We start from the raw sequence: 14,394 nt of genomic DNA, 5'->3' as shown, positions 1-14,394 counted from the left end.
GAGTCTTTGGAAGACCAGTATGAGCTAGAATTATTCAGAAAACTTTTCTTTAAGACTTCTAAAAAGCCAATTTTTTTTTTCAGGTACAAAACTTAAACATGAACAACGATACATACTACCAATGTTCAAAGCTGATTTGGTTAGAACTGGAATACAGTTGCATACAACATATTCCAGAGGAATTAGAAAAGTCAAAGTAATGGATAATAGAAAAGAGCCTCCTTTCTTCAATGAAGATAACGTGGGACCGTTTTACTTCAAACTTCCTTTCTATGACACCATGGAACTCTTCATCGAAACATTGACTGGAACATGTTTTGAACTAAGAGTTTCACCCTTCGAAGCTGTTATCTCTGTGAAAGGAAAAATTCAAAGATTGGAAGGTACTACTAGTCTTTGTTTCTACAATATGAGGATTAAACATTTTAACAGTTTTTTTTAGTGGAGAAAAATGTAAACATATGCCATTAGGATTTAATTTAAAAATTTAAACATATGAATAGGATAATACCATCCCCATTATATCTTCCAACAGTTACCTACTTAGAAACTGTCTCCATTGTATCCCTTTGTGCTCGCCATCTTATGCCCTTCACGAGATTTCTCGATTCAGATTTCTGGCATCATTTTAATGGCATGAAGTAAATATTTCAAAATAGTTTTAGCAAGTTGGGATGATACACACATCGAACCATAACTATTTTGCAGTTACTTTTAATGGCAAGTGTAATTTATTTCCTTTTAGAGAACTTGCTTTTTCTTTTAACACCAGTTTGTAAATTCCTTTTTTTTTTTTTAACAATGGAGATTTTTCTGAAGGTTTGGTTTACATTTACATATATATTCTAAGTTTCTCTAACATAGCAAGGACTTTGAATGACATTTAGTATCTTTTTCTGGTATATGTATTTGTGGTATCATAGATTACTTTATGTTAATATTACTCTTCCAGATTTCAGATTACCATTTATGGTTGTCCAGTTTGGACTAGAAAATTAAATCATTTCATATAACGCTAAGTTGATCTCTGCTGGTGGAGTCAACTGGAATTCATTTGTAACATGAAGGTACTAATTAGGTTTTCTCTCCAGCCAACTTAAAATGAGAATTACGGAAAGATGAGAGTGTTTGAATCTTTGTAAGATTTTTTGTCTTTGTGAGATCAAGGATTCTGAGTATTCCAGGTTTTAAATATTTGCTTTTCCTTCATCCCTCTCCTTTAGGGAAGTTTTAGGGGGTAGCTGAGGCTAGAACTACACCAAAGAATGTCAGGCGCACTCCTGTTTTCTAAACAACAAAAGAAGTGGCAGTCGTTGTATTCTGTAGGAGACTTCAAAAGAACAGCCTACACGGAAATCCATTTTAATCCATTTCGGGGCGGCGGGGGGGGGGGGGGGGGGGTCTTTGTTCTTCCTCACTGGATGTCAGTTGGAGCTAATGGGGAAGACTCTCAAGACTCCAGATTAGCAAGATGTGACTGGAGAGGACAGAGGAGCAGCTTGAGTTGGTCCTGCAGAAGGCTTTTCCTTTGGGTAACTCTTGATGAGTCAGAACTAGAACCTGGTGGGAGGGAAGACAGAGTAAGTTGTGGAGGAAGACTGAGGAGACTATGGTGAAATGGGAGCGATTGCTTTGTAGTACAGAGAGAAGAGGTAGCTGCCAGAGAACTGTAGCAGGTCTAGAAGGAACAGAAATAGCAAATCTGCTAAGCAACTTAACATTAATTTTTATTTGTTTTTGTTTTGCTTTTTTTTTGTTGTTGTTGTTGTTGTTTTTCGAGACAGGGTTTCTCTGGCTAACAGTCATAGTTGTCCTAGAGCTAGCTCTTACAGACCAGGCTGACCTAAAACTCACAGAGATCCAGCTGCCTCTGCCTCCCGAGCGTAGGGATTAAAGGCATGTGCCACCACCACCCAGCAACATTAATTGTTAAAAATCACATTTTCACTTATGTGTATGCACACATATATATGTGTACTTGCTACAGCATACACATATGTGGAGGCCGAGGACAATTTGTGGGAGTCGATTCTTTCTATTATGTAGTTCTTAGGATCAAACTGCGTTCATCAGGTTTGGCAGCAAGCTGCTGTAGTGATGAGGTGAGCAGGCCTGCTTTTCTTCCCACCTGGCTCCCGCATGGCTAGCTTAGCCCCGGAAATAATAACACGGAAACTGTATTTATTTAAACACTGCCTGGCCCATTAGTTCTAGCCTCTTATTGGCTAACTCCCACATCTTGATTAACCCATTTCTAATAATCTGTGTAGCACCACAAAGTGGTGGCTTACTGGGAAGATTCTAACCCACGTCCATCTCAGGCCGGAGCTTCATGGTGGTTGCCTGACTCTGCTTTCTTCCTCCCAGCATTCTGTTCTGTCTTCCCCACCTACCTATGTTCTGACCTATCAGGCCAAGCAGTTTTCTTTATTAATTAACCAATGAAAGCAGCAGAAAGATAAAAGACACTCCTACATCAAGCTGCAAGCACCTTTGCCCACTGATCCATTGCTGCACCCTAAACACATCTTGCTGGCTTCCAAATTGACATTTCTTAATGTTAAAAATAGAAATAATGGTAGTAACAGTTGCAAATGATCTTCTCAGGATTACATGGATTACCAAATGTAAAATGTCTATTTTCTTTATCAAGGGAAAATTTTTATTCTAGAGCTAATGTCATCTGTTTCTGAGAACCAGATGTACACACTGTACACTTGAGGGAGGCTGTACTTTGGCTCTCTAACTTTCTGGAGCTTACTAACCAGAGCAGTAGTTTACGCTGATGTGAACATCCCTACTAGAGGTCTGCAAAATACTGCACTGCAGTTGAAAAGAAGCATGTGCCCAGAATTTTAAGAGGCTACCTGGAGCAGTGGAGTCCCTAGATGTACCCTTTAGTTTTGGCATTGCTTCTCCCTAAATAAATGTTTCTCCTGCCAACATAGAAGAGGATTGTTTTCCCTGGTTCCTTATGAGTAAAGGAGCTATATTATTAGTTATGGACAATGAGCTACAAATAGACAGTCATTTTTATACCTGACAGCTGCTGCTCTATCAGCAAGGGTTCCTGAAGGACTGTAGTAAGCAGACTCCTGTACCACACAGTGGAGAGTAACATAGGCAAGGGGAGAACTCTTTACTTTTTTTTACTAACTTTTTATAATTTTTTATTGATTTTATTGAGCTATACATTTTTCTGTGTTCCCCTCCCTGCCTCTCCCCTCCCCTTAAACTCTCTCTAATGGTCCCCATGCTCCCAATTTACTTAGGAGATCTTGTCTTTTTCTATTTCCCATGTAGATAAGATCTATCTTTCTCTTAGGGTCCTCATTGTTGTCTAGGTCCTCTGGGATTGTGATTTGTAGGCTGGTTTTTTTGCGTTATGTTTAAATAAAAATACATGTTATAATTGTCTTTCTGGGTCTAGATTACCACATTCAATATGTTTTCTAGCTCCATTCATTTGCCTGCAAATGAGAACTCTTTACTTTAAACCTTTGATTTTTTTTTTAGAGTAATTTGCCATTTCTGAATAGCCCTCTTTATTGTGACATTAGATATTAGGACCAGATGTTTTCCTGGGTAAGTTACCTTATTAGTTGTCTTTTTCACTAGCATCACTTATATTCATTACATACTGTTCTCCTGAACAATGATAATAGTCTGTGTTGTTTGGTGGTCCCTGGGGCCTTCCTGATTAATAACTATTAGGAAGATATTCCATGTCTTACAGTGGATTTTTGCTTAATAACTTCTGGAGGAAAGATTGTCCACCCATACAGAGTACCTCTGTTCAAACTCCTTCTTTTAAGGAACTTTTAATTAGTTTACAAAGTGTTGGGTTTCCATAAGAACTTTTAATACATTCTTAGTTTGGGTTCAACCACACCCCTATGTCCTCTCCATTGCTTCCTCGCCCACATTTATTTTAACCCTTTAATCCTCAGTATTGCTCCCCTGTTTCACAGCATATGATTCTGATGTGTCCTTACCTCTTAAGACCTTGTCCCTTCCCCATCACATGTGTCTTTTCCAGCATCCTGAGCTCTACAAAATATTCCATATTAAATACACAAATCTATAAATTCAAAGCTAACATCCACATATAAGAGAGAACACACAATGTTTGTCCCTCTGGGTCTGGGAATCAGTATATTTTCTAGTTCCATCTATTTCCCTGCAGCCTATTTTTTTTTTTTGCAGCCTGTTAAGATTCTGTTGTGTATATGTACCACATTTTCATTATCCGTTCTTCAGTTGGTAGGCACTGAGGATGATTCCATTTTCCTAGAGATTGTGAATAGAATAGCAATGATACATGTGAATTTTCTCTGTAGCAGAATATGGAGTCCCTTTATTCTGTGCCCAGGAATATAATATGGGATCATGTGGTAGTTTTTTTTAGCTTTTTGATATAACACTCACTTAGTCAGGCATTGGTGGCTCACATCTTTAATCTCAGCACTCAGGAGGCAGAGGCAGGCAGATTTCTGAGTTCAAGGACAGCTAGGACTACACAGAGAAACCTTGTCTCGAGAAACAAAACAAAAACAAAACTAGACAAGCGATCACTCACTTCTAGAATGGTGACAGCAGTTTACAGTCCCACTAACAGTGGATTGCTATTCCTCATCCTCATAGCCTTGCCCGCTTTTGTTGACTTCTTCCTTTCTTGATGATAGATATTTTAGCTGAGGAAAGATCAAATCTCAAAACAGTTTTAATTTGCATTTCCCTCATAACCAGTGATGTTGAATTTTTTTTAAAAAACTTATTAGCCATTTACACTTCATTTTTTGAGAACTCTGGTTCAGTGACCCATTTTTTTTAATTGGGTTTGTTTTCCTGATTTTTAGTTTCTGATGTCTTTGTGTATTCTAGATGTTAATCCTCTTGACATGTAGCTGGCAAAAATTTCTCTGATTCTGTAGGCTCTTTCTCCATTTGATTGGCATTTTCCTATACCATTAAAATATATTTTAAATTCCATGAGAACCCACTTGTTGATTGCTAGCCTTGTTTCTTGAGCAGATTTCTATGCAGAAAGCCCTCACCTACATTTACATTCTGAAGTGCATGCCCTACTTTTTTTCCTCCAGCAGTTTCAGAGTTCAGATCTTAGTTAGGGTCATTGATCTGTATAGGTGACTTTTATGCAGAGAGAGAAGGCCTTCATTTCTTTTTTCTACCTGTAGACATTTAGTTTATTCAGATAATTTGTTGAAGATGCTGTCTTTTCTCCAATGTGTATTTTTGTCAGAAATCAGGTGGCTGTAGTTGAATGATCTTGTAACAGGGGTCCTTTCTTCAATAAGTTTTTGGGCCAGTACCATGCAGTTTTTATGTCTATGGCTTTATAAGGTTGAGATCAGGCATGGTGATACCTCCAGCATTATTGTTTTTCAGGATTGCTTTTGCTATCTGGGTCTTGTGCTCTACATTAATTTTAAGACTTTTTTTTCTATATCTGTGATGAATGTCACTGGAATTTTGATTGGGATTGCATTAATTCTTTATATTGCTTTTGGTAAGACAACCATTTCTACAATAGTAATTCTTCCAATCCACGGACATGGAAGGTCTTCCCATCTTCTAGTGTCTTCCTCAATTTCTTTCTTCAGTATTTTGAAGTTTTTATTACAGAGATCTTTCACGTTTATGGTTAACTTTGTGCAAGGTTTATTTATTTTTCCACATAATTTGCATGTTCTTAGGTACATATTAGGGTTTACCATGTCTTCTCAATAAAAGGAAAAGATTATCCAATTTAAAGTAAAAATGAAAGACACCCTCGGCACACACTAATCCAAATAGAGCAGAAGTAGCTGCAGACAGAGTAGAGCTCAGACTTCAGAACTGAGAAAGTTAATAGTGGCAAAGGGGTGGTGCCTTACCTAGTGATAGTATTTGTTGTAGATATGTCTTTATATATATAGTGTATTTTTCTATACAACAGATGATGAGTTTTGTGGAGTTTTTTTCTTTGCTTCTTATTTTGTTTTGAGATAGGATCTCACTTTGTTGCTAGGCCTGGAACTTGCTGTTTCCCAATCTGGCCTTGAAATAATGATCTGTCTGCCTCAGCTTCCTGAAAGCCGTTGTTACCATGGCAAGTCCTGTCTCTCTCCTTCCTTCCTTCCTTCCTTCCTTCCTTCCTTCCTTCCTTCCTTCCTTCCTTCCTTCCTTCCCTCCCTCCCTCCCTCCCTCCCTCCCTCCTTTCCTTCTTTTTCTTTTCAGGCAAAGTTGTATGTATCTTATCTTGGCATTGAGCCTTTTGTGTAGCTGGGGATAACCTTCAGTTTCTGACTCCCTTGTCTCTATCTCCCAAGTACTGCCATTACAGGGGTGCACCACTGTGTGTGCCCAGTCTGTGCAATGCTAGGGATTAAATCTAGGGCTTCTTGCATGTTGGGCATTGCACTCTACCAAATGAACTACACTCCTAGCATGGAGTCTTATTTTGTTTATAAATCTGACAGTTTCTTGAATTTTAACTGATGGGGTTTCAAATATGGTTAGACTGATATCTAATGTATTTGTTTTCTTTTAGTTACCCTTGATCTTAGTTCCTATTTTTCTTCCTCTCCTTATTTTGCTATTTTAATTTGAATATTTTATATGATTCTATTTTCTTATCCTTCTTAGAATATCACATATATTTTTTAAGGTAGCCATTCTAGAGTTTGCAGGATGTTTACATCTAATTCAAGTTTACTGCTTCATGGGCCGTGCAGATACCTTACAATAGTGAAATGGTCCTAATTCTAACACTTCTAATGACATTGATGTCATTCATGTCACCTACATATAACGTATAAAGTATGGTCATCATGTATATTTTTACTAATATTGTTTTGAATTAACTGTTAGTTCTTTGTGAGTGCAAGTTTCTATTTTGCTTTTGTTACTTCTTGTGGTTTGTTTGTGCAGATCTGAGTCTCTTGGCTGTATCACCTTCCTTTCTTGAAAGCGTCTTTTAGTATTTTTTGCAAAGTGTGTCTACTGGCAGCAAATTTCTTCAATTTTTATCTGAGGAAGTATATTTTACTTGCATTTTAAGTGTTTTATTAGTATATTTTAGCTGTACGTAATAATAGACTTTCTATGACATATTTATAAATGTATGGCAATACTTTTTCATAAAACCCCTATTTCCCTTTCTCGTTCCCCTTCATCACACTTTCTCTTGTTTCACTTTCTACTTTGTCTTTTTTCTGGAGTATGAGTAACCCTATGAGTTTCATTAAGGATTTATACAAAGGCATAGGCAAGGGGTTATTTACAAACATTTGGTACCTTATTAGTGGCTTACTCCATTATAGAAAATGTCATTTCCTAAGCAATCATAGTTACCTGTGGATACCAGGGAGAGGTTGAGGCATTGTGAGCCTCCCACCCACTGACATGGTGTAGGATGTCAGTGGGCCTAGTATTATTATAAGTATTATTATATAGTTTATGTGCAGGCAATCACAGCTCCTGGGGGTTCATTCCCAGAGGACAGCTTTAGACAGTGTCTCACCTCTTCCTCTGGCTCTTGCATTCTTTCCATCTGTTGTTCTCCAGTGCTTTCTGAGCCTAAGAGGAGGTGATATAGATGTCCCATTTGTAGCTGAGCACTCAAAGGTTGGTTACTTCATTACTGTCTAGTTATCAGTCTACATTAACAACTGCTTGTAGGAGGAGGCTGCTTGTTTGTCCCGGCTGCCCAGTACCGAAATAATCACACAGAAGCTGTATTAATTAAATCATGGCTTGGTCCATTAGCTCTAGCTTCTTATTGGCTAACTCTTACATATTAATTTAACCCATTTCTATTAATTTTTATATCACCAAGAGGTTGTGGCCTACCAGCAAAGTTTTAGCACATCTATCTTTGGCGGCTTTATGGCGGCTCCCCAACTCTGCCTTCTTCCTCCCAGCATTCAGTCCAGTTTTCACTGCCTACCTAAGTTCTGCCCTATTAATAGGCCAAGGCAGTTAGTTTCTTTATTCTTTAACCAATAAGAGCAACACGTAGACAGAAGGACCTCTCACACCAACTGCTCACTGCAAAAATCTGAAAACATTAATCAATGGGTATAAACATAGTAATTTAAATGGCTATTTGACAGACACATCATGTCCATTTAGCAAAACAACAATAATTTCCCATTAGGGCCTATGAACTCCCCAGCCACTGGCTTTTGATCTGGTCTGTAGGGCCAGACATGAATTCTGTCTTGTGGAGCAGGCCTCAAATCTGATCTGCACTTGGTTACTCCTACGTAGTCATACCATTGCAACAGTGGGCACATCATTCCTGGGTGGTTGGTAGTGTAGCACACAGGGACTCCAGCTACATAAGAGGATACCAATCCTCCAGGAGCCTTAATAGTATGAGGGCTGGCCAGCAGGAAGAAGCTTCTTGCTCAGTTTCAGCTTCATTTTTGTGTATTTTGACTAGAGAATGTGATGTTTTCAGCTTACTCAGTAGGAAGGCTGGTATTTTCACTCCTCCCTCTCTTCAACTGGACTCTGGGAGCTCAGCCTAGTACTCTCTGCTGTGAATCTCTGCCTCTGCTTCTATCAGTTGCTAGATGAAGGTTCTATGATGACATTTAAGATAGTCATCAATCTAACTACAGGGCAAGGCCAGTGTTGGGAATTTCTGTAGAGCCAGGTTTCTTGCTAGCCCCATAATGGCTTCTTCGCCAAGTTATCTCTTTCCTTGCTCTTCATATCTGTTTCCCCCTTCTCAACAATCCCATTCCCTCATGTTCTCCTCCCCCTCCCCCTCCCTTTTCCCCTTTCATCTTCTATTCTCCCCCACCTCCAGGCTCTTAATATTTCTCAGAAGATCTTGTCTATTTCCCCTTCCCAGGGAAATCTATATGTTTCTCTTAGGGTTCTCCTTGTTACATAGCTTCTCTAGGGTCATTGACTATAGGCTTGTTATCCTTTGCTTTACAGCTAGTATACACTTATGAGTTCATGAGTACCATATTCATCTTTATGGGTCTGGGTTACCTCACTCAGTGTGTTTTTTTCTAGTTCCATTCATTTGCCTGCAAATTTCAAGATATCATTGTGGTGTTTTTTTTTTAACCACTGAGTAATACTCCATTATGCACATGTACCATATTTTCTTTATCCATTCTTTGGTTGAGGGGCATCTAGGTTGTTTCCATGTTCTGGCTATTACAAATAATGCTGCTATGAACATAATTGAACAAATATCTTTGTAATATAATTGAGTATCCTTTGGTTTTGCTGGGTCTTGAGGTAGGTTGGTTCCCAATTTTCTGAGAAACTGCCATACTGATTTCCAGAGTGTTTGTACAAGTTTTCATTCCCACCAGCAATAGAGGAGTGTTCCCCTTACTCCACATCCTCTCCAGCATAAGTTACCATTGTTTTTTTTTTTAATCTTAGCCATTCTTACAGGTGTAAGATGGTATCTAGGAGTCATTTTGATTTGCATTTCCCTGATGTCTAAGGATGTTGAACATCTCCTTAATTGTCTTTTGGTTATTTGAGATCCTTCTGTTGAGAATTCTCTGTTGAGATCTATAATTCATTTTTAAATTGGATTATTTGATATTTTGATGTCTATTTTCTTGAGTTCTTTATATATTTTAGAGATTAGACCTCTGTCTGATGTTGGTTTGGTGAAGATCTTTTCCCATTTAGTAGGCTGTCTTTTTGTCTTATTGTCTATATTCTTTGCCTTACAGAAGTTTCTAAGTTTCAGGAGGTCCCATTTATTAATTGTTGCTCTCAGTGTCTGTGCTACTGGTGTTATATTTAGGAAGTGGTCTCCAGTGCTCATGCATTGAAGGCTACTTTCTACTTTTTCTTTTATCAGGTTCAGTGTGGTCGGATTTATATTGAGGTCTTTAATCCATTTGGACTTGAGTTTTGTGCATGGTGATAGATATGGATCTATTTTCATTCTTGTACATGTTGACACCAGTTATGCCAGCACCATTTGTTGAAGATGCTTTCTTTTTTCCATTGTGTAATTTTAGCTTCTATGTCAAAACTCAGGTGTTTCTAAGATTGTGGATTAATATCTGGGTCTTTGATTCTATTCCGTTGGCCAGCCTCTCTGTTTTTATGCCCATACCAGGATGTTTTCACTACTGTAGCTCTGTAATAGAGCTTGATGTCAGGGATCATGATGCCTCTGGAAGTTACTTTATTGTACAGGATTGTTTGGGCTATCCTTAATTTCTTGTTTTTCCATTGAAGTTGAGTGTTGTTTTTTTCAAGGTCTGTGAAAAATTGTGTTGGAATTTTAATAGGGATTGCCTTGAAATCTATAGATTGCTTTTGGTAGGACTGCCATTTTTATTATGTTGATCATATCTGTCCAACAGCATGGGAAATCTTTCCATTTTCTGGTATCTTCTTCAGTTTCTTTCTTCAAAGACTTAAAGTTCTTATCATAGGTCTTTCACTTCTTTGGATAGTGTTACCCCAAGATAGTTATGTTAATTCTGGCTTTTGTGAATGGTGATGTTTCTCTGATTTCTTTCTCAGCTTCTTTATCATTTGTATATAAGAGGGCTACTGATTTTTTTTAGTTGATCTTGTATCCTGCCACATTACTGAAGGTATTTATGAGCTGTAGGAGTTTTCTGGTAGAGTTTTTAGGGTCACTTATGTATATACTATCATATCATTAGCAATAGCGAAAGTTTGACTTCTTTCTTTCCAATTTGAATTTCCTTGATCTTTTTTTGTTGTCTTACTGCTCTAGCTAGAACTTCAAGGACTATATTAAATAGATATGGGTAAAGTGGACAGCCTTGTCTTGTTCTTGGTTTTAGTGGAATCACTTTGAGGTTTTTCTGCATTTAATTTGATGTTGACTTAAACCAAAATTCTTAAAAGAAAAACCAAAACTAAACAGACTTTTGATTCTGACTTTAAGGTATAAATGTTTCCTAGTTCTTTATGTATTTAATTTATAATAATACATTATAAATAATGTAGTGTTATATATGAATATATGAAATGTGTAATTTAAATGAAACACATGCAATCCTTGGCAAAGATTTTTTTTAAAGAATCTTTTTAAAAAAACTCTCTGAACTTATGTTTAGTATATATAATGGAAATAGAGCCTAAATAAGAAAGTATGATTCTTACATGGGCATGGTATTACATGTCTATAATCCCAGCACTTGGGAGGTAGAAGCAGGAGTATCAAGAGGTTAGGGTCATCCTCACTACATACTAATTTGAGGTCAGCCTGGGCTTTATGCTACCTATCTCAAAAACAAAAGCAAAGAAGAAAAGGAAATATGAATCCTCAAAAATAGACAATAAAGTGGGTGTTCGTTTTGAACTTCCAACAATGCAGTTGCCCAAGAGCCTAAGGTAAAGCAGAAGGAGAGAAAAATCTAGTGCCGAGCATTTGTAGCATTGGCTCAGGGGTCAGTTTTTGCTCCCTAAACTTAGCGACCATTGTGTTTTTCTTTTTTGAGATAAAGTTTTGGGATGTAGCCCAAGTTGGCCTCTGCATTCTAAGTTTGGGATTTTAGGTGTATACAACTTACCCTGCAGTAAAGTGTGTGTAAGGGTGCTCTTCCTCAGTCAGCAGCCATGTTGTAATTGCCTCTGTCCTACACTTAACCAGTGTCCTGTTTAAGTTTCTGTTGCTTTGATAAACATCATGGCCACAAGCATACAGGTTAAAGTCTATCACTGAGGGAAGCCAAGGCAGGAATATAAGGCAGGGGCTGAAGCAGGGACCGTGGAGGAACACTGCTTACCGGCTACCTCCTCTGACTTTCTCCTCTTCCATTCTTGTACAGCAAGACTTGCCTAGGGGATGGCACCATCCAAATTGGGCTGGGTCCTCCTACATCAATTAGCAAGTAAGAAACTGCCCCACAGGCCAGTCTGGGGCAATTCCTCAAAAAGATTCCCTCTTCCCAGCTATGTCTAGGTTTGTGTTAAGTTGGCCAAAACTAACCAGCAAGTCCACCCTTGACAACCTGACACACAAACACAGTATTGTTCAATCATAACCTTTTTCACTTTTGTGATCTCATGTTACTATCACAATAAAACATATAATAAAACTTTAATATACAAATTTAATATACAGTACATCTTTGAAAGCCCTACAGTCTTCAAAAATTCCATTGGTTTAAAAGTCCAAATTCTCTTTAAAAACCCAAAGTCTCTTAACTGTGGGTTCCTGTAAAATAAACAAGAAGACATATACTTACTTTAGAGTGAAGAACCAGTGTTCAATTTCAGTCAAAGCCCAACCTAACCAAACTCTAACAGTATAAATAGTTTAGTGTCTCCTGCCTGGCTCTCACACATCATCTAGGCTCCAAAGGGCTATCAGCTGTTAACCAAAGTGCACACAACTTTCCTTATAGGCTCAGACTAGCTTCCGTCTGTACCTGCTCTTGTCCTTGGTGGTGGTCTAACAGTCCTGACATCTCCCAATATGTTGTGGTCTCCACTGCTACTGAGACTGCACCTTCACTAGAAGCCTTTCTTGGCCTCTTGGGATGCTAAGCCTCAACTTCTCTTCATGACCTCATCAACTTCAGGGTTTACATTGCAACTTAGGCTGCACCTCCGCCAACGGCCTCTCTTGGCCTCCCATAGTGCCAAGCTTCAGCTGTTCTGTAACCCCTTCTTGACTTCAAAACCAGTACCACGTGGGAGACTCTTACACATTACCAGTTTTGACTGTCAGCTTGAGGTGCAGCCTTGGATCACAGGTCTATGTGCTACCCCTGAAGAAATATTTTCCAGAAGAGTTCACCTTAATATCTTGCTCTCATCCATCATCTCTGAATTCTCAGCTCCAGCTAACCAGTGTCTGTTGTCCCCATAAAGCAACGGTTTCGCTTCAGTGGTGTTTGGCCTCTTGTTATCACCACTGATTCTTCATCCTCGGTTGATCAAAACCCACACTTACTTTCTTTCTTTCTTTCTTTCTTTCTTTCTTTCTTTCTTTTTGTTTTTTTTTTTTTTTGGATTTTTTTCGAGACAGGGTTTCTCTGAAGCTTTTGGTTCCTGTCCTGGACCTAGCTCTTGTAGACCAGGTTGGCCTCAAACTCACAGAGATCCACCTGCCTCTGCCTCCCGAGTGCTGGGATTAAAGGCGAGCGCCACCACCGCCGGGCTTAACCCACACATTCTTAATTAGAATGTATCACATGCGTGGTCTTGGCTAGTTTCCTTCCTTTTGAAACTTTATAAGTCAGGCCTCCTATTTTCTGCATTTCTTTAGCATTTTTATCTTTCAAGCTTCCCCAAAACAGCCCATTAAGCTCGGAGCATTCAGTCAGTGGCTTTTCCAGCTCCAAAGCTACCAAATCTACATCTTCCTTTCACAAAAAAAGTCCTGTGCTGAAAGCCCACAGTCAGGCCCATTGCAGTAATACCTTGTTCCTAGTCCTAGTTTCTGTCCTACTTTGCTTCCTGTTTTAAATCCACAACCAAAAGCAACTTGTGGAGGAAAGGGTTTATTATAGCATACAGCGTATCGTCCATCATCCGGGAAAGCCAGGGCAGGAGCTTGAGGCAGGAACTGAAATGGGGATTGTGGGGGAGTTCTGATTACTAGCTTATTTCTCTGGTTGGCTTGCTTACCTACTTTTCTTGTAGACAGACCCAACTGCCTAGGGAGGCACTGTCCAGATGAAGTCAGAGCCCTCTCACAATTTAGTAAGAAACTGTCCCAGGGCTGGAGAGGTGGCTCGATGGTTAAGATCATATGCTGCGCCAGCAGAAGACCTGGATTCCATTCCCAGCACCCACGTGGTAGTTTATAAGTTCTAGGGGATTCTGTGAACTTTTCTGACCTCTGCAGATACCAGATGTACACTTCTCGTAGGCATACATGCAGGAAAACACTCATACACAAAGTAAATCTTAAGACAGTGCCCCATAGACCTATCCCTAGGCCATGCTGACAGGGTGAATTCTTCAGCTGAGCTTCTTTCTTACCAGCTGACTCTTGTTTATTTCAAGTGGACGAAATCTGACTAGTACTAGTTTTCCAGGGAGCAGTGTTCTCTGGTTTTAATTGGAGAAGGTATTATAAGCCAAGATCTGGGCTTAACAGTACACTTTTTATCCACAGTAATGGGAGCTCAAGGACAGTGAAGTGTTGTTGTCTTCATCGTGTTGAGGGAACAGTCCCACGTATACTTAGAATGAGGACAAATGAAGGTATTCGTAGAGAAAAGAAAACTTGATGTTACTGATAAGACGCTTTTACCAGAGAGTGAAGCCAGTGGTTCTCCTAGGAGACCTTGCAGGCTGGTGTGGTTGCCATTGTCTAGTGTGTGTTGGTCTAGCTGGGGCAAATGATGGAGCACTTGTTGGAGAACAGTGAATGGTTCTTTAATAAAACGTGAAGATTTAAGA

At 39.0% G+C, this 14,394-nt stretch overlaps 1 protein-coding gene across 6 annotated transcripts in view; it reads left to right on the top strand.

Annotated features, from left to right (window-relative positions):
* The window catches only part of Zfand4 (zinc finger AN1-type containing 4), a 78,032-nt gene that overhangs the window by 13,160 nt on the left and 50,478 nt on the right, over nt 1–14,394 (top strand). For 4 of the 6 annotated variants that reach the window (XR_012911596.1, XM_075983054.1, XM_075983053.1 and 1 more), the window contains exon 2: nt 84–383. Coding sequence is in view for 3 of the 6 variants with exons in the window: in XM_075983054.1 (XP_075839169.1) it covers nt 122–383 (262 nt within the window). In the remaining 3 variants the exon portion in view is untranslated. Of the gene's footprint in view, nt 1–83; nt 384–14,394 lie in introns of those variants that run through there. The other 2 variants (XM_075983056.1, XM_075983058.1) reach the window with 2 other exon arrangements.

The sequence above is a fragment of the Microtus pennsylvanicus genome, chromosome 8, assembly GCF_037038515.1.
Source record: "Microtus pennsylvanicus isolate mMicPen1 chromosome 8, mMicPen1.hap1, whole genome shotgun sequence".
Lineage (NCBI taxonomy): Eukaryota > Metazoa > Chordata > Mammalia > Rodentia > Cricetidae > Microtus > Microtus pennsylvanicus.
This window is presented reverse-complemented; position numbering and strand designations above follow the sequence as displayed.